Source organism: Puma concolor, chromosome D1 (assembly GCF_028749965.1).
Source record: "Puma concolor isolate L17-30 chromosome D1, mPumCon1.1.hap2, whole genome shotgun sequence".
Lineage (NCBI taxonomy): Eukaryota > Metazoa > Chordata > Mammalia > Carnivora > Felidae > Puma > Puma concolor.
In genome coordinates, this window is record NC_141676.1 from 5,826,033 (window position 1) to 5,845,446 (window position 19,414).

Consider the following 19,414-nt stretch of genomic DNA (forward strand, 5'->3'; position numbering starts at 1 on the left):
TCTGTTAGTGAGCCTTTACCTCTGGACTGTGAACTCCACATGGGCTTCTCGGTCCTGTGTCCCCACCCACCCTTAGGTGGGACAGGATGATTTAGAACTGTCTGGAGTGGGATATTTTCCTCTGCCCAGGTCAGTTAGGTTCTGATAAAGCCCTAGAAGGTTAGGTTCTGGTGAAATAGTTTCTCCTGAGAGCAAACTGTTAAGAACAGAATGTTCTGGCATTTTTCACAAGCAGTTCCCTTTCCCTTACCCCTGTCAGAAGCACAAGGGGCTTTTTCTCTGAAACTCATTGTGAGGACCCGGTCAAGATCCTGGAAGTAAAACTCCCAAATGTGTGGGGGCCTCTCCTGTGACTGGGTTCCCCTGGAGTTTTTAACTCTCAGAGCTGTCCATACTGGAGCCTCCAGCAGTTTTTCAGTTACAGGTTAGGTTTTCCTACCCTAGTGCTGGTTGTGGGGAAGGCTTCTGCTCATGCATTTCTGCTGTTAAGTTGTGATCCTCTGTACCCACCTGTCTGTCTCTCCAATTTGGGAGCGGCAGCCCTGTGGCCTCATTTCTTTTAAGGACGTAAGAAAAGCTGTCGATTTTCTGGTTTGTCCTGCCTTTTACTTGTTAGGACAGATCGGTGACTTTTAAGTTCCTCACATGCTGGACTGGAAACTGGAAGTCATGAATTTCATTTTCACTGAAGCCAATTTGAGGTGGCTTTCTGCTCTTTGCAAACAAAAATAATCCCACTGGAAACAGTAGCACATGCAGCAATTTTCTATTTCCAAGCACTTGTCTCGTTGTTAACTCTTTTCATGAATAAATCAAAGCCTAGAGATGGGATGCTGATTACTAGAAGTTAAAACAAGGTAGAAGAAACAGCCTGGGCCTCAGCTCAGAGAGAAGCAATCCAATCCCTTTATTTTACATATAGAAAAACAGGCCACATTCTCATACATGCTGGGTGAAACCTTTGTAGAAGATGATTTAACAACATCAATCGATTATAAACGTACAGAGCCTTTGACCCAGCAATGCGACTTCTAGAAATAGATCCTACTCACACATGGCATGATCTCATTTATGTAAAGGACAAAATGAGGAACTGATACACATGTGCATGTACACATGTAGGTATGCAATACACAGACAGAGGAATTAAAAGACTGCACACCGCACCATCCAATGAGTGATCTTTGTATTTTGTGTCCTTCTGCATTGCAACAATGCACTACAAATGTATTCACATATTTGGCCAACAGACCCACGAACAAACAAAAACCAGAGGACAGGCGGGAACGCACAACATGGTGGAGGAAGATCTGGTCCAGAACTCAGACCTCCCGATTCCTACCCTGGACTCATTCCTCTACTGCCTCTGAATCTCCACAGCTGTTGCCTTTACTCACAGCCCCTGTTAAATCACAGCAGCCACTATTTATCTTGGAGTCAGGTCACTGCAGCCCTAGAAGGTACAGACTACCCTCATGCATGTTTTACAGATAAGACTGAGACTCTAGGAGAGGTGGTTCCTGTATATGCAACCTTTGGTCTAATCTAAAGAGAAAGACCTTTGTACCCCTGCTTGTGGTCCCTCATACCCAGAAGCCCCTCAGGAAATGCAGGATGACCTAAAAGAACTGACCTGATACTCCTCCTCGGTAAGGCCCTCAGCCAGGGCATGCTGGCGCAGCTGGTCTGGGTCCTGGGCACGGAAGAGGCGGCTGAGCAGGGCATAGATGTAGGGGGCCTCAGGGGAGGTCTGCAGCAGCACAGCCAGGCCTCCGTACCAGGCGGCCCGTGACAGATGGTGGGCATACAGGCGCTCTGTGGGTGACAGCAGGCGGAAGGCCTCGCGGCAGTCCAGGCTAGACACACCGATGTCATTGGGCAGGATGTACTGGGCGTCCGCCATGGGCCCTGCTGAGAACCATCACCATCATCACAGCCATCATTTACCACACACCTAGCTCTGCACTCTCATGCTCTCATTTAATCCTCCCCCAAACCCATTCACCAGATATGTTAACTGAGGCTCAGAGGTTAGGTGACTCACCCAAGGATATTACAAAATACATTGGTGGGTCACATTTGGCCTGGGGCCCCTAAACCTTAAAGAATGAATTCAACTACCAGTATTACAGATGGGGAAACTGAGGCCCAGAGAGGCTAGGAGCTTTGCCTAATAACACAAGTAATAACACAAGGGAGAGATCAGAAGCAGAGACCTGCATCTCTAGACTCCCAGCAGGGGTGGGGGAGGGGGCACTCAGCCTCCCCTCCTCCTTCTCTGACTTCCTAAACTCTTCAGAATTCTCCTGAATTGTGAATTCAGAATTCTTCAATTCCACCCACCACTGTGTTCAAAAGGACAGAGTTCCATGCTATCAGCTGGAAGACCCAGGTTCCAAACTTGGTTCAGCTCTAGACTTCTAAAATCAAGTCAGTTTTCACTTTTCCGTGCCTCCGTTTTCACCTCTGTAAAATGGGGGTGACAATAACGCCAACACCAGAACAGTGTGCAATCTGTCTCACTCTCATCCTTCTAACTGCCTTTTCCTTGGCCCTCCATCCTCCTACCCTCTCCCCCGTGCTCGGCCAGGGGAGCCTCGGAGCCGCAGAAGTTCGGAGCTGGAAGAAAACTCATTTTACAGACAGAGAGACTGAGGCTTAGAGAGGCCACGAAACTTACCGAATTCTCACAGCCCCGTTGGGACCCGGGACCTCCCAACCCAGTGCATTTTCCACACCGCACCCCCCACCCCCCTTACCGGGAATGAGTGTCCAGCCTCCCCCACCACTCCGGATGCTCCGCCCCAATAGCACTAACCCCACCTCCCGCCCCCGCCCCGGGTTAACTCTTTGCTGCCCGGAGGGTTCCTTGGCATAGGGGCCACAATGAATGTGGAAGGGGTACTGGATGGAAGGCAGGAAAAGAATGATCTTGCGTTCGGTCCAGACTCGCCCTGTCCCCCGAGGATGACGCACCGTGACCCCAAAACCCGGGCGCCGCGCCTCACCTGCAGCAGCTGCTCGGATCGCAAACTCACTTCCTGCTTCCGGCTCCCCCATTCATTGGGGCTCCGCGAACTCCGCCCCCCGCGGCCAATTGTCGGGCCTCGGGGCCCGGATGGGCGTCAGCTCCAGCCAATAGGCGCGCCTCGGCGCAGTCCGCCGGCCCGCCTCTCCCCGCCCCCGGGCCCTACAGGGTCGCACGGGGATGGCCCCTGCGGCCTTGGCCTTTGTCAGCGAGGGTGCTCTCGCGGGCCACTGGAACCTGAGTGGCTGGCCTGGCCGTGGCGTGGTCCCGGCAGACTGGGCTGACCAGGTCCCTCCGAGTCCGGACGGGGCGGCATGGGTGTCTGTACGGAGCACAGGGACTCCCCATCAGAGTCCCAACCCGACTCTGCTTTGGGTCCCCCACCTCAGTTTTGCAGGTGGAAACCTGCACAATGGAAGTCATGTGGCTCCTTCTTCCTCACTGGATTCGCGGGTCAGGCCGTGGAGATACTTAGGAGACTGCGACCCTACAGGGCGAGCTGCTGGGCTTAGGCTGAGGTGATCACACCCTTGCGGAGACACGGAGAAATGCCCTCAAGTGCATCACTGCCCTGCCGTTGACTCGCCAGGGTCTTGGGATGCAGCTGCTAAACATCTCTATGCCTTCGTTTCCTCGGCACAAAGGGGCGAGAGGCCTAGCAGTCTGTTGGTGCTTGGCCGATAACTCGATGGATCGGAAAGCTGCCTGTGACCCCAAAAGGCAGAGCTGGGCCTGAGACTTTTGCACGTCTGGGTGGACTCACAAGAGGATATCCTGGGTGGAGCATGGCATGTAGAAGTGCCGGCACCAGGCCTGGGCTGAGTGGGGAGCACTGTGAAGGTCCTGGGTCAGTGTGGGAGGAGCCAGGCCATCTGAGGTCGAATCCGGCCTCCATTGCCTACTGGCTGTGTGGACTTGGGTGGGACACTTCACCTCTCGGAGTCTTTGGCTCCCTCAGCCAGAAAACCCGGGCTGGGCTAACACTTGTCTCCACTCCAGGGAGCCAAGGGATGAGTGGACAGTCTGCCCCCTAGTGTTGTGCCCAGAGGAACTGGAGAAAGGGAATACCTGAAATCCACATACTCTCCTCGCCATACCTTTGCCACACCAGTGTCTAGGCCCACGGCAGCATCTGCCCAGCATTGACGCCAGTTTCTCATTTACGAAAGTGCCCAAGGCCCTGCTTGACACAACAGTGCTACTTACTGTTGGCTCTGATGATGATTATCATTACAAGGAGCTCAATAAATTGATCTGTGTCCTTAGGAAAGTCACCCTCTTCTTCCCTGTGCTTCAGTTTTGTCTTTAAAATGGGTACACTTCCTTGATTTGAGTGAATTTGAAATGTGCACCAGTAAAGGAGGTAGTGTTCTCCAGCCACCAGTGGGCAGCTCAGGCTAGCAAAAGATTCCAGCCCACCTGGGACCCTTAACCAAACTATGTTTTTATGATCACAGTTAATTTGAGCACACGAGGTCCTGTGTTAGCAGCTTGACATGGAGGATATTCCATTCTTGCAAAAACCCTGGTAGGATATCATTTTACCCATTGCAGGAGATGGGGAAACTGAGGCTAATAGGTTCATTGACTTCCCTAAGGCCACCCAGCCTATCCTCAGGTGTCCCCGAACAGGAGTCTAGCCTTCCTGACACCTTCCACCACACTGTCCCCTCCACTTGCCCCAACACACACACACACACACACACACACACACACACACACACACACACACACACAATCATATGGAGCAGTCCACTCACTGGAGTCATGACCATCCCCAGCCTTGGTTCTTCCCCATGGAAATGCAGGAGGGGTATGTGAGGAAGTAACATTAAGTACCTACTGTGTTACAGGTGCTTTCTATACAGTCACAACCATCTGGTGTTGTAGTAACTGCTATTCCATTTAACAGGTGACTGAGGCTCCAAGAGCTGGGAAGGGGCAAAGCTGGGCCAAATTCAGTGCTGTATTACCCCCCACCACTACCTCTGAGTTCTCCCTGGGATGGTTCCATGCTCTTTGCTTGTCTCTTCTCCCAGAGACTAAGGTTCTCTGCTGGAATGGGACTGGAACATTCCCCTGACTGATTCCCAACAGGGTCAGAAGAAAGAACAACTGGGAAGAGCCGGATTCCTAGTGGGGTGTGTGTGTGTGACAGTACTCCCACATCCACCTGAGCATCCCATCTGGGCTCCCCCACTGTGGCAGTGTGATGCACTGAAGCTCATCACATCCCCTTTTCACCACCCACCAGTGCCCTCTGTCTCAAGAGACCTACGTCTGATCTCTGTGGCCCCCACCAGCTGTGTGGCCCGGGGCAGATCCCTCCCCTTGGAATCTGTACTCCCTAAGGCTCCAACAGCTGTCTTCAACTGGGGATGATGCCCGGGTCAGGCCTGTACTTAGAGCCTCTTTTTCAGGTTTTTGGATCTCCAGAACTTCCACCTACCTGTCTCCCGAGGTTGCTGCCCCCAGGAATGGTCTGGAAGCAACCCCAGCAGCACACTGAGGCTGCCTTGGCTCTCAGGAAGAAATGACACTTAGGATGAGTGGGGGTCCAGTTTAGACTTGGTCTTCATGGCAACCAAGGGCCACCAGGCCCCAGCCCAACATCCACACCCCTCATTCCTCATCCCTCCAGACCTGGCTCCTCTGTCACCAAGCATTTTTCCTGCCATACCTTTGCAATGCTGTTCCAGTTACCTGAGCTGCCCTCCCAACTTCTCCCACCCCTGTTCAAGGAAAGCAGCACAGTGTGATGGAGAGGAGGGCGGGCTAAGGCCAGGATTTGAATCTTTTCTAGCTGTATGACTTGGCGCGTGTGCCTTAATCTCAGAATCTTAGATAGAAATGGTAACACCTTCCTCCCTGGGTTGCTATGAGGATCAAATAGCAAAACCTCCTAGTTAATGCTCCATTAACAAAGTTATTATCAGCAGCAGCACAGCAAGGGGCATGGTGGGCACTTGGCAATACCAGCCCTTCTGTCAGCCAGCGCACTGTGAGAGTCCCCTCTCTTCCCCCTGCTCCTGACTGTCCACAAATGAGGTCCCAAAGCCTCTATCCGGCATCTTCCCCATCAGCACAGCCCCAACCTCTTGCTCCGGCCTCCTTTCTGCCCCGTTGCCACTGCCCCAGACACTCAACCGCTCGCTCAGTTCTCTGCTTCCTCCTACCTGAGCCTGTGCTCAGCCTCCCTCCTGCCCACAGCACACTCCCCTTCCTGTGGGGAGTTCCCACCCGAACCCCCCTCACCCTCCCGCCTTCTAGTGAGACCTGCTCCACAGCCTTTGGCCATTCTCTGATCCTGGCACACAGGAAACTGTGCTGTCATTCAGTAATTTGGTCTGTTGTCCACTAGACTGTGAATTCCACCGGGCAGCGAACCAAGTCTGATTGTGTCTGTCCCCAGAGCCCACTTGGCATAGTGGTCCAGCCCACAGTGGGTATCAGCAGATGCCAGTCCCAGCCTGCTGCCCACCCATCACTCACGCAGGGGCTGGCGGCACTGCACTCATGCTGGACACGCGGGATTTGCGAGGGCAGCTGAGCAGCAAGGTTTATAGAGGAACCCAGGGCAGCAGCAGGGTGAGTATATCTGGAGCTGGGTCGGCAGGCTCGGGGCACAGCCAGCCTAAGCTGGGGGTCAGGGGCCCACGGCCCCTTCACTCCCCCAGGGACACAGTGTAGGCGGCATGATGTAGGACACCCCAGGAAAGCCCGGGACAGAGCTGGTGCTGAGGGCCCCATCATTATGACTGGGGTAGGGGTTTGGGGGACCAGAGATAAGAGGGAGGAGCACAGCCCATCCAACACGTCCATCCGGTGTGGCTATGTGCCAGCAGGTAGAGTCCCACATGCAGAGCTCCCTCTGGGCTGCAGAAGGTGGGGGACCTAGGTGGGCAGGTGGGCACGGCATCCAGGGCCCCGGGAGAGCCTAGTCCAGCGGCCCCTGGAAAATGAGGCGGACGCAGCCATGCTCGCCGGTGAGCCAGGCCCCACAAAAGGGGCAGGCAGCATGGAAAGCATGGGTGCCATGGGGCAGTGGTGTCTGGGCCCAGTAGCGGGCAGTCTTCTCAGAGCAGACATGGCCGCAGGGTGCAAAGGCATGGCTGGGTGGTCCAGGGTCCAGACAGAGGCCGGCCTCCTGGCCGAGCCATAGGGGGACATAGGGTCCCACGAGGCGACAGAGAGGACACTCGCGCTCCTGGGGGCCCCGCTCTCTCCTGCAGCCCCAGCCGTGGTAGCCGTGGACGTGGCCACAACGGACGTAGACCCAGGGCTGCTGCTTGTCGGGTGCTGTGCGGCCACGGGCCGGACTGGGGAAGGCCAGGGTGCTGAGGCCCACGGGGCACTGGGGCCGTGCTGCGTTCGCTTCCTGCCGCTGGGCCTCTAGCTGCTTCAGCGTGGGTGCCCTCAGCAGCCCTGCTGGCGTGCGCCATAGCAGCGTGGCCCCACACAGGTCAATGAGGGAGCCGTCCTGCAGCACATTAGACTCGTTTTCCACCTGCCAGAGACAGCAGAAGGGCCTTACTGCTCAAGAGGCCCCCGAACTCCTGGCCATTGGGCAGCCGTCACCCCAGCCAAGCCACCTATCCATCCCACTGAACCTCCCTGGAGAGAACACCCTGGGCCAGTGGGGTGGGCTGGGGCAGAGGAGCCAGGAGGCCTGAGAACCCATGTGGGAGAGCAAGTCAGTGCTCCCAGGCATGCACTGTCCCTCACAGTGTGACATGGGCCTCGGCCACTTTATCTGTCAAATCAGGAGAGCTTGACCAAAACAAGGTTGTTCCCAGGGTCTCCCCTAAGGGCAGAAGTGGGAAAACCCTTCTATCTGAGAAACACTGGGGGGCTTAGCCCAAGGCAGCTGTCCCAGTGGCTGTGGTTAAAAGCAATGATTCTAGAACTAGCGTGCCTGGGTGTGATTCCTGGCTTCACTGTTTACTGCCTTTGCATCCCCGGTCAAGTAACTCATCCTCTCTGTGTCTTAATTTCCTTATCCTCGAGATGGAGTCTGCGTCCCATTATCTCAAGTGGTTCCCATGAATCAATCAACGTAAACATCTGGAACAGTGCCTGGAACACAGTAGGTACTCAACAAGTGTGTGCCAGTGAAATATTCACACGCACCGATTTTAAAGATAATGTTTCTCCAAATCTCCCCGTAGAATTGGTGCTCTGGAAGGAGAAGCCATGCTTTTCCCTGAGATTGTGCATCTGTTTGCTGGGTGTGCTCGAGCCCTGGAAGAGCTCGGAGAGGCCTATTTAAGGAGCTTAGCCACGTGACCATGGGCAGGCCCCTGCCTCTCTCTAGGACTCTGTCCCAGCTCCTAATGTTAGTTCTCTGATCTGTGCCACATGGAGCATTCACTGTCACCTCCATAAGAACTACTCCAAGGGCCCTTTCCCGCTAGTAGAGGATAATAAAGCTAAATCCACCGGAACGTGAGAGACATGTTGCAAACTGCCAACACTTTCGGTATAAACTGCTCACACATGGGCCAAGTGTCATCCTCACAGGAGGCTGGGATGTTTTAAGCTGTCGGCATCCCTGAGGCCACTTTCTACTGCACAGTGCATTTATGTGTGCTCTGTCGCGCCTCACCCCATAGACCTCCAGCAGTATGTGGGCTACATTTTGGAGCCACTGGTCTGGTCCTCTCTGTGGGGCAAGTGGGGCATGATCCCCAAATGGAACCTGTTGGAGCTCCCTTGTGTAGGAGGGCTGGAGATCAGGGGGAAGGGTCTGGGAAGGAGTCGGGGGCGGGGAGGATGGAGCAGGCCACCTACCAGCTTCCCTCGCTGCTGTGCCGAGCGGCTGTCCCTCAGAGTGTACACATTCCCACAGACTGATATCTCCCTCCAGACACCCGGGGCCGAGTCCTCAGAGAAGCCGCCTGCTGGGTGCATCACCAGGACCCCATTGGTGGTTAAGCCGTCCATCAGGCCGTCGGGGGTCCGCCACTTGGCTGCCCGCTCCTGGGACCACATGTGGGATCAGATCATATCCCCGAGTGGCCCCCAGCAGGCCGCGATCCCGGGATGCTGCCTCAATACCCTCGCAGTCAGAGGGAGCCCAGAGAGGACTGGAATGGGCGCTGCATGGCCGGGGGCATCACCTGAAGTCCTGGAGTCTCACTGTGCTCATGTTTTAAGTGACACTGCCACTGCCAGCATAGGTCACGGTTATGATGACTGCCCACTGGTCCATCACCCCAGGACACTGACCCTCCCCACCCTGCCCCTCTGCTCACTCTCAGATAAAGTGCCGGTCCCTGCCTAGGGGGGGGCTCACTCACTCCAAGGAAGATGTTGCTGGAGGCATCAAAGCCAGCAGCATAGATGCGGGCAGTATAGGGCGGCCGGCGGTCACAGAGGATGCGGCAGGCATAGCGGGAGATGGTGCTCTGGGCAGAGGGGCCCTCGGCGGCCCCTCCTCCAGGCGATGTGTCCGTTACCACAAAGTCGATCATGTTCTCGGTGGAACGGCCGATCTGTGAGGAAGAGGAGGGCGAGCACAGGGATACTGTGCACGGCTCAATCCCACAGGCTTCCTACCCCAGGGTTCCGCCTGTGGGGTCACCAAACAACGAGGAGGGGGGAGTACCACCCCGACTCCCTAAGCACTCTGGGCTCTCAGCTGGGGTCTCCAAATCCAATGGCTAGGATCTGGGGCTTCTCTGTCTCCCCCACTCAATAAAAATGAGTTTATTTTTTTTTTAATTGACCAGTGAAAACGTGACACCCACGGTCTGGGAGTGCTCAAACATTAGCAGCACATAGTGAATTTTTTAAATTTAGCAGATACCGTGCTAAGCCCTTCATGTGCCATATCTCAGCTAATCTTCCCAATAATTCCATGGGGTGGGTATACTGTGGGCCCCACTGTACAGATGAGGAAACAGAGGCCCAGAGAGTCTAAGCGACTCTTGCCCAAAGTTACCCAGCTAGTAAGTGATGGAGCTGGGATCTGACCCAGGTAGTATGACTGTCGCACCTCACTCTGAACTCTTAAGCTGTATGGCCTCCTGTGGCCTGGGAGTCTGCTCTTGAGTTTTAAATTTTGATACAGCCACTGATTTGCTGTGTGACTCCAGGAGGTCAAAGGCCTCATAGGACATCCTGCTTCCTCATCTGAAGAGTAGTTGATTACACTGAGTCCCCGCCCCCAAAACACCCTCACCACAGCCTTCAGTCCTCCAGGGTCACCCTGGAATGCCTGCAGTGCTGGATGTTGAAGCCCGGTGGCTCCGTGGCCAAGAGGCTTACAGAGGGGCCTGAGCATACCTGGAACATGTCTGTGTCACTGTCATGTGTGTATTCGACTATGACCGAGTGGCTCCGGGACAGTGTATACGAGATGCTGTGCTGGCCACGGTTACTCAGTGCCTGGTGGGGAAAAAGGAGAAGTCACTTCCCAGGGCCTGTGGCCAAGGGAAGTGTGAGCCTCTGAGCCACAAGTTGGAACCCAACGCCCACTGGCCAATCCCAGGGAAGGGGCAGTTCTACCCTCGCAGAGGATGTCCTGTGCAACTGGCACTATACTCAGGCTGCCTTATCTGATCCCTACAGCCACCCCAAGAGGGAGGCCTGGTTATTATTCCCATCTTATGGCTGAGGGAACCGCAGCTCAGGGAGGAGAAGAAACTGGCCAAAAGTCACACAGATGGAAACAGGAGAGCTTGTATCTTAACCCAAATCCTCTGAAGCCAAAGGCTTTCCTTTGCCATTGCTGTGTGACTGTCACATCCCTTCTCTGAGCCTTGGCTGCCTCTAAATGATGCTGATCATTTCCATTCAATGGCTGGGATCTGGTCATCAAAGAAACATTCTGCAAACTGTAAAGTGCGGTACGCTGCAGGGGATCTCCTCTCGGCACCACTTCCCTGGTAGCCCCAGAAGACACAGAGGGCTCCCCTGCTCCAGCAGGCCTGTGGGCAGGCAGCACTGGGAAGGCTGAGGACCTGGGATCTGGGCAGGGAGCACAGGACTTTTGTCCAGGTCTACTGGGACAGGCTGCTTGCCTTGGAGACGAGCGGTGTGGAGATGTGGTGCATGACGTCTGGCTTCACTCCGTTGGCATGGGGCCGGCGGCTCAGTGCCAGGCGGCTTCTCCGGCGGCCCTTGTCCCCAGTTGCCAGACACCCATTGTAGCTGTGGATGTGGAGGGTTAAAAAGAAGGAATTGAAGGGAGAGAGAGAGAGAAAAAAAAAAAGAAAGTGAGCCCTTGAGAGATTTGGAAGAACTGCTAACTTCTGGGCAGATTCTACAGTAACAAACAAACACTAGAAGCATCTGAAACTAGAAGACCCTCCCTACTATATGAAATCAGTGCCTTTGGGAAGTAGGGTGAGGAGCAGAGTAGCTAAAAAAGACTTTGCATTCAGTTAACCAGTGCTTCCTGGATGCCTGAGCCATGTGTGGCCAGATGCTGGGCGGTGGGGTGGCATCGGGGGCACACCGCAGGTCAGTTCTGTGTCCTCAGTGGCAGGGAAGCAGGGGTCCTGAGCTTTTCAAGGAACCTGAGTACCAACTGTGCCATAGGCCCAGAGGCAGGAGAAGGGAATTCTGGCCTCAGATCAGGTTTCTAGAAGAGGAAGCTGGGCTTTGAAGAACTAGAAAGGATTCACCTCTATAGCAAGCTGTCACTTGTTACACCACAAGTATGACTGGAAACCGGAATGAAAGAAAAAACAGAGGGGCACCTGGGTGGCTCAGTTGGTTAAGCATCTGACTCTTGGTTTCAGCTCAGGTCATGATCTCACTGTTCATGAGTTCGAGCCCTGTGTTGGGCTCTGTGCTGACAGTGCAGAGCCTGCTTGGGATTCTCTCTCTCTCTCTCTCTCTCTCTCTCTCTCTCTTTCTCCTTTTCTCTCTGCCCCTCCCCTGCTCATGCTCTCTGTATATATCTCTAAAATAAATAAACCAACTTTAAGAAAAGAAGGAAGGAAGGAAGGAAGGAAGGAAGGAAGGAAGGAAGGAAGGAAGGAAGGAAGAAAGAAAGAAAGAAAGAAAGAAGGAAAGAAAGAAAGAAAGAAAGAAAGAAAGAAAGAAAGAAAGAAAGAAAGAAAGGACAGACCCACAATGCCACCACCTCCATATATCCATAACATGTCAAATTTCTACCTTCCTTCCAGCTCTTATCCAGAGGGGGTGATTGTGGAAGGCAAAGATGGGGTGAGTCACAGCCTTGGTCACTGCCATGTACTGGAGCCTCCCGTGTTCCCGGTGCTTCACGTTATTAATTACCTAATGGAATCTGTGCAATGTCCTGCCAGGCAAGTACCTTTCTTCCCATTTTACAAATGAGAAAAATTGAGGCTCAGGGAGGTAAAATGACCTGCCTGAGGTCCCAGGCTAGTAAGTGAAAAAGTCAGAGATTTGAACTTGGGTCGTCTGACTCCGGCCTTTCTTGCAGAGGCCCTTCCCGAGGGAAGGCTCACCCCAAGCAAAGGTCATGAGACTGGCAGGGTTTGGTGAGATCAGGGAGTGGCGATTTGGGTGATAAACTGCAGTAGAGGAAGATGAAGCTGCTGGAAGGGCCCTGAACACCAAGCTTAAGAGCCTGGACTTCTTTCTGGAAGACTAGGGAGCCATGGAAGGATTTAGAGCAGGCAGTCCTAGGATGAAGAGCTGCCAAATACAGATAAGGCCCACTTAAATCAGAGTCTTCTCATGAGCTCGTTAAACTACAGATTTCCTGGCTCTACCCATGGAGATTCTGATTCTGCAGGTTTCGGACAGGCCTGTCAATGAGTATTTTCAATGTGCTCTCCGAGTGGCTCTATAACCAGTGTGGGGCTGCACTGCTCTACAGAGAACAAACAGCTGTCAAGAGGGCCTATACCCTTAGGTCTGCACTCTCCCCCCATCAGTGGCCTCACCCTCAACTGGAAAGCCTGCCCTTCCTTTGGGACACCAAGCAGCTGCTCCTATCATGCAAGCATCCCTGAGAGGGGGATCACTTTTGCCCTTGTAAAATCTTCCCACCTATGGGGTGTGGGCCAGTTCAGGACATGGGCTTGAGGCTCAGGTGGGCCTGGCTTAAATTCTGGCTCTTCCACTTATCACATGACCTCTGTAAAACGGTGCTAATTAATCAGGACCTACCCCACAGGTTCATTGCGAGAACTAAATGACATCAAGCATTTAAAAAATGTCCGGCACAGAGTGTGACAGATCTACAGCAGGCCCTTGATAAACGTTAACTATGATTATTAGGGGAAAAGCACATGGCGTGTACATGTATAACAGCCTCTATTATTTCTAAGTAATCATAATGACAGCATAGCTTCTCAAATATTTTCTTCGGGGCAGATGGCAGAGAGAGAGGCCAAAAGGTGTGGATGGAGGAGGCAGAAGAGGGATCTGTGCCTGGGGGTGGAGTTAAGCGGGTGGTGCAGGGATCCCGGTCAGGCGGAGACCAGGAAGGGATGAAGTTTACCCACGGACCACCAACTCACATCGCTTCCTCTCTCCTGGCCTCGGTTCTCATCTGTAGCGTGAGGGTCAGCTGTGGCTTAGTGAATGTGCACTAGACCTGGAGTAAGAAAGACCTGGGTCCGAATCCCAGCCCTGCCACTTACCAGCTGTGTGCCCTTGGACCAGTCACTTCCCCTCTCTGAGCCTCGGTTTCCTCACCTCCTTCCTCACAGCATCTTTGTGAAGATTGAAATGAAATAATGTCCATGAAAGGGCTTGGCACAAGCCTGCCTCCCAGAACACTTGATATGTGCCAGGCACTGTTCTACGTGCTTTACAGAAATCACCTCATTCATTCCTCCAAAAACCCTCTGAGGTATTATTATCATCCCTATTTGTAAGGTGGGAAAATGGAGGCACAGGGAAGTTAAGCTACTTGCAGAGGCAGGATTTGAACCAAGTATTTTTGCTGGAGAACCAAAGTTCTTCACCCCAGACTACGTATACTAGGTGCTTTATGAAAGGCAGATGGTGCTACTTTATTTCTGATCAGAAACTTAGGTGGGCAGTCGGAGTTTTCTCAGGAATTTATTAAAAATGGGAAGATAAAATAACAGGAATTGAGGTGGGTTTGGTCAACTCTCTCAGTTGGGGAGGTGAGGAGGGACAAACAGCAGAAGGTCATATGTGGGGAGAGCTGGGGCCCTTGATCTGGTTGCCCTGGGGGATGCCTGGTGCCCTGCCCCACCTGGGCCAGGGTCGCTCACCCCAGGACGATGAGTTCGCCATACTTGATGGGCTCCTCGCCTGGCTGCGCATCTTCACCAGGAGAAGAGAGGACACAAGAGCCCTGGCTCCCTGGGTGCCCGAGGTCTGAGGTTCGGGGAGACCCCACTTCAGGGTTTCCTTCTAGCACCATTCTGCGCAGAGTGGGAGAGGAGAAAAAGAATTTTGCAACCTCTCATCCCAACCCCCTCAATGCCAGCTCAGGCCTGCTGCCAGGACCACCTAGGCAAAGGCCAGAGTGACCTTTCACCACCTCTGTTGCTATGGCAACCACTCCACCTCTGTCTCCTTTAACCTGCCTGGGGGTTGCTGGGATACCAGGGAAGGGAAATGGGTGGGATGGAACCAAGAGGAAAGGGCCCCACAATCAGAGGGTCGGGATATCTGGTAGGGCCAGAGGGGTAGACCAACTTGGGGTGGCCAGAGGCTTCTTTTTGGCTAGGACCCCAGAGTCTGGGATGTGCTTGGAAGAGAGACACCTCAAGAGTTAGAGGGCCCTTATTCCTCATCTTAGATTCAGTTCCTGGGTTTGGCTCTTGGCTCCGGGGCCTCAGAGTAACCCTTCCGTTGGGCTCTTGGAATCTATCTATCTTAATCATTTAGTCCCTTGCAGGTCTAGGCCTCTGTCTGTCTGTCTTTTTCCTCAATGACTCTCTGTCCTCCCGGGGCTGTCCTTTTCGCCCGTCTCTCTTCCCACCCTCCTCCTCATGTCATCCTGTCTGGCCACCTTCTCCTCCCCATCCATCTGCCTCAGTCTCCCCATCTTGGCTCCGCCCGGCGGGCGGGCCTCTGGACCCCTCCCGGGTGCGCGCCCCCTCCCTCCCTCAGGTGTCTGTCTGCAGTCCCAGGGCCGCCCGGGTCTCTGGAGGCCTGTGGGGGCGGCGCTCCCCCCTCCGGCTGGGGCTGCAGCAGAGCCAGTCTCCGCAGGAAGCCTGTTTGGAAAACATCCCCGCGCAGGAGGGACTGCGCCGGGGCAGGCCCGCGCCCCGAGCCCCGAGCCCCGCGCCCGGGGCAGGCACAATGACGGCCCAGCGCATACGCAGATACACACCCGGCGGCCCCTCGCCACAAACACGCGCGCGCACGCACACAGTCCCGCACACCCCGAGCCCCGCGGGCAGTGCCCGGACGGGCGCAGAGCCCACTCGGGACCCGCGAGCGCGCAAACAACCCCCTGCGCCAGCCCTCGGACCCACTCCCCCTGCCACCCTCAGACACGCAAACACGCCCCCCGCGCCCGCCGGGGCCCGCCCGGCGCAGCCCCCGCCCCCTCCGCCCCGGCGGTCTCACCTGGCCGCGCTCCCGGCCCCACTCGGCGCCGCTCCCTCCGCGCCTCGCCCCTGCTCGGCCCCGGGGCCGCTGCGGCGGGATGGGCCCGGCCCGCGGCGGCTCCGCGCTGCCTCGTCACGGGGACACCCGGGGCCGGGGGAGGGGGCGAGCGCGAAGCTCCACACTCCGCCCCTTGTCCCGATGCCCCGCCCCCTTAAAGCCCCGCCCCACCCGAAACTCCGCCTCTTGCGGCGAAGCTTAGCCCTAGTCAACAGAGCTCCGCCCCTTCGTGGGAGACCACGCCCCTCCATAGCCCCGCCCCCAGGCCCTGGGAAGCTCCGCCCACACTCCGTCTCAGGAACTCCCTAGCGCATCTTTACTGGTTCGGGGACTCCCCGGTATCTGTGAGACCCATCCCCCAGTTCAGGCTCCCTCAGACCCCGCCCTCATTTCTGGGGACTTCCGGGTTCTCCTAGAGACACGGGCGCCCCCTCCCCCACCGCAAGCCGGAGCCTTTGTACTGCGCGGGAGGCGCCTTTCCCCACCTTGGGCCGGGACTATCCACCTGCTCCCCCACCCCCACGCCCGTCACCCCGAGACCCGTCTTCCCACCTGGGGTAGCTGCAGAATTAGAAGCGGGGGCGGGAAGGAGAGAAGGAAAATACTAGAGAGTCGGAGGAGGGGGTGTACGTTAGCAGGGAGGCTGAGGGGAAAATGCTACAATTGACTAGATTCGAAGACCTTGTCTTTAGCCTCGCTCCTCCATTCTCTCGCTGGGTTGCCTCTAGGCCCCGGGGTGTCCGGGAACACTTCCCTCCTTCCAGCTAGCATGCACATCATACCCAAGAAGCCACAAGGGGGGCTTTGGGTTGTGTGCAGTTCCTTCTGGGCCTGGGCTTGCAAGAGATTTGTCAATCTATGCCAGGTATTATACTCTGTGCTTTGAGCAAGATAAGCCCTTTAATTTCTAGGAGGCAGGCACGATAATCACCCATTTTACAGATGACGAAACAGTTGTGCAAACCTAACTTGGTCGTGGTTATCTTGCTAGAAAGGAGCCAAGAGTAGGTCTCAGCTGTGTGACTCCAAAATCTGGACTCCTAACTTCTATTCTATACCTTGTTGTTATGATGAGAAATGGCAGGATGGGACTCAGAGGTGCAGAGCAGGAGAGACCCAGAGATGCATCAGATAAGAACCCTACGGCACATTATTTCTCAGTATGTTTGGAACCATAACCAAGAGCTGGGGGAAGACCAGAGGGTAGCCCTTAACCTGAGTCTTTGGTGCATTTATTGAAGAAATCAAGGAAGGCTGTACAGAGGAGGTGGTCTTTGGCCCCAGTCGTGAAGGAGATGTGAAAATTTGCCCACACATTCTTGAGAGAGAGCATCCTTCCTGTTCTCCCCTCATCTTGTTGCTTGTGATGCTCCCTGTCTCCTGGACTCCCCCTGGGCCCCACCACATCCACACACCCCACTAACTCCCCCACCTAAAAATAGTCCATGATACCAACTGCTTTGCCAACTGTTTGGGGGCCTTAGCAGCCAGATGAAACATGAAGGCAGCCAGCAGCTCGTCCTTTAGGGACAAAGGCACTCATTAATCAAAGAGAGGCTCCCTGAGAGGCCACCACAGAGGAGGCTGGACTGCTGGGCTGTCAGCAGCAAATCATGCAAATCCTGCACCACAGGAGAGCTCCCTTCCTTGAATGCCTGCAATATGTCCACCTCCATGCCAGGTAGGCAAGCCACTGTGGGACACGGGGACACTGGGACAGTCTCACTCCCCTTTGCATTCCCAGCTTCCAGCACATTGCCTGCCAGAGCAGGCCCTCAATGAACACATGCTCAATAACCACCAGAATCCCCAGGTCACAGATGGGGAAACTGAAGCTCAGGGGATGGGGGAAGAGATACTTGCCCCAGGTCACACAGCCAGACAACTACATAGCTGAGGATTGATCAGAGCCCCAGCGCTACCATCTGACACCAGACTGCAGGGAGGAAGGGCTGAGAGAGATTGCAGAGTACTGCAGGATGCAGAGATTTCTCCTGTGGTTTAGTGTGCTGGCACCGGAGCTGCATGATGAGCATGGCCAGACCACAAGGGGCCTCCCAAAGCCGGGGAGGGCCTGGCCCCAGCATTGTCTAGGTGGGGGAGAGGAAGTGAGAGTTGGGACACCGCCAACAGACACAAGTGCCCAGCTTCCAGCCTTGACTTCTGGCTCTGTCTCAAAAACTCCAGCTTCTCAATCTCTCTAGATCTCATCTTCCTTATTTATAAAATGGGAACAATAATAGCACTTACCTATGGTGGGATAAAAATTTGCAGTACTCTTCTGAAATCAACCCCTCCTTTCTCTTCAATCTACATCTTGACCCTATTGGGGGAAAAAAAGTAACAGAGGAACAAGATACAATCTTTATTTCTTCAATTCTTGGGTTCAGGTGTCTGAAGACAAGGGACTAGTGTAAGCAGTTTGGAAGAATATTTGTGTATCTATTTCAGAAAAGATGCTGAAAACAACAACAGCAACAACAAGGAACTCTCTGGACTGAAATATTTGGAGAGAGGAAGGAAGGGCCTATGATGCTGAGCTCTGCCTTTGAGGCCCTGTTGTAAGTGGGAATGAGGGCCGAGAAAAGATTGAACCCTCAGGTAGATTCAGGGATACAAATCCTATTCCTTCAAAGAATCCAAATTTGATTGGATCAGTTTATGGAGCAATTTAGGTCCCAGGACATTCATTGTTGAAAACAAAAGAGGGGGTGCCTGGGTGGCTCAGTCGGTTAAGAGCCTGACTTTGCTCAAGTCATGATCTCACAGTTTATGGGTTTGAGCCCTGCGTCAGGCTCTGTGCTGACAGGTCGGAACCTGGAGCCTGCTTCAGATTCTGTGTCTCCCTCTCTGTCTGCCCCTCACCCGCTCATGCTCTGTGTGTGTCTCTCTCTCAAAAATAAATAAACATTACAAAAAATTTTTAAAGAAAACAACAGAGGACTCAGCTGGCATTGAATGGAGCTTAACAGCTGGGTGTAGCCAGGGAAAGAGTCAGTCAAAGAGAGCCTTGCCCAAACCACTGTCATCCCAGGGTGACTGTAGGAATACCCAAGGCTGCACTTCCTGAGGACCAATGACAGAGGCTTTGTATTTAGACTGTGGGGAGGAGGGTAAAGACTTCACTAAAATAATCCAGCCAGTCACTAAACAGACAAATAACAATAACAAGCCCTGGAGGCAGTGGACTAGTACCGAGTTGCTACAACATATTAATTAAAATCTTCAGTTTCCAACAAAAAAATATATAATTCATACAAAGAAACAGGAAAGGATGACCCATAGAGTGGGACAAAAGCAGGCATCATCATCCAGATGTGGGGAATTCAGCACCTTCACACCCTGCTCCCGGGAATGTAAAATGGTGCAGCTGCTTAGGAACAGTCCAGCAGCACCTCAAGCAGTTAAACATAGAGTTACACATGAGTCAGCAACTTCACTCCTAGGTGTATATCAAGAGAAATGAAATGTTAGAAATAAAAATAAAGAAAGTCAAGGAAGTCAATAGCACAAAAATCAGAAGGGTCGATTGTAATTGGGAAGGGGCACAACGAGAAGCATTAGGGTGCTGTCCAGGGTACTGTTCAGATTCTTGATGCCGTGATATCACCTGGGTACTTGTTTTGTAATAGTTTGGTAAACTGTATATTTATGTAGTATAAGCTATTTGTTTATGATATTTTATAATAAAAATGTTTAAAATAAGATGAGCTGGTTCAACCAAACCCTTACAGTCTGCAATTTGAACCGGCAGGGACTTGTTCCAGCTGAAACTACAGTGGCTTTTTCTTTTCTTTTCTTTTCTTTTCTTTTCTTTTCTTTTCTTTTCTTTTCTTTTCTTTTTTCTTT

At 53.8% G+C, this 19,414-nt stretch overlaps 2 protein-coding genes across 8 annotated transcripts in view; both read right to left on the reverse strand.

Annotated features, from left to right (window-relative positions):
* The window catches only part of DPP3 (dipeptidyl peptidase 3), a 38,890-nt gene extending 32,643 nt beyond the window's left edge, over nt 1–6,247 (reverse strand). Inside the window, exons 1-2 of one of the 6 annotated variants that reach the window (XM_086676831.1) lie at nt 3,009–6,247; nt 1,634–1,908 (exon numbers count right to left, since the gene is read on the reverse strand). In XM_086676831.1, coding sequence (XP_086532957.1) covers nt 1,634–1,908; nt 3,009–3,060 — 327 coding nt within the window. In that variant the 5' untranslated portion in view covers nt 3,061–6,247. The other 5 variants (XM_086676830.1, XM_086676833.1, XM_086676834.1 and 2 more) reach the window with 5 other exon arrangements.
* A 314-nt stretch (nt 6,248–6,561) lies between these two features.
* On the reverse strand, nt 6,562–15,681 carry PELI3 (pellino E3 ubiquitin protein ligase family member 3). 2 transcript variants are annotated; one of them, XM_025915599.2, is made up of 8 exons: nt 15,527–15,681; nt 14,218–14,370; nt 13,615–13,686; nt 11,053–11,182; nt 10,316–10,417; nt 9,328–9,522; nt 8,819–9,007; nt 6,562–7,535 (listed from the first exon to the last, which is right to left on the reverse strand). In XM_025915599.2, exons 2-8 carry the CDS (start codon nt 14,367–14,369, stop codon nt 6,966–6,968), a joined length of 1,410 nt encoding a protein of 469 aa, XP_025771384.1. In that variant the 5' UTR covers nt 14,370; nt 15,527–15,681; the 3' UTR covers nt 6,562–6,965. The 2 variants fall into 2 exon arrangements, with proteins under 2 accessions (XP_025771384.1, XP_025771385.1); XM_025915600.2 differs by lacking the exon at nt 13,615–13,686.
* Between the last annotated feature and the right edge of the window lie 3,733 nt (nt 15,682–19,414).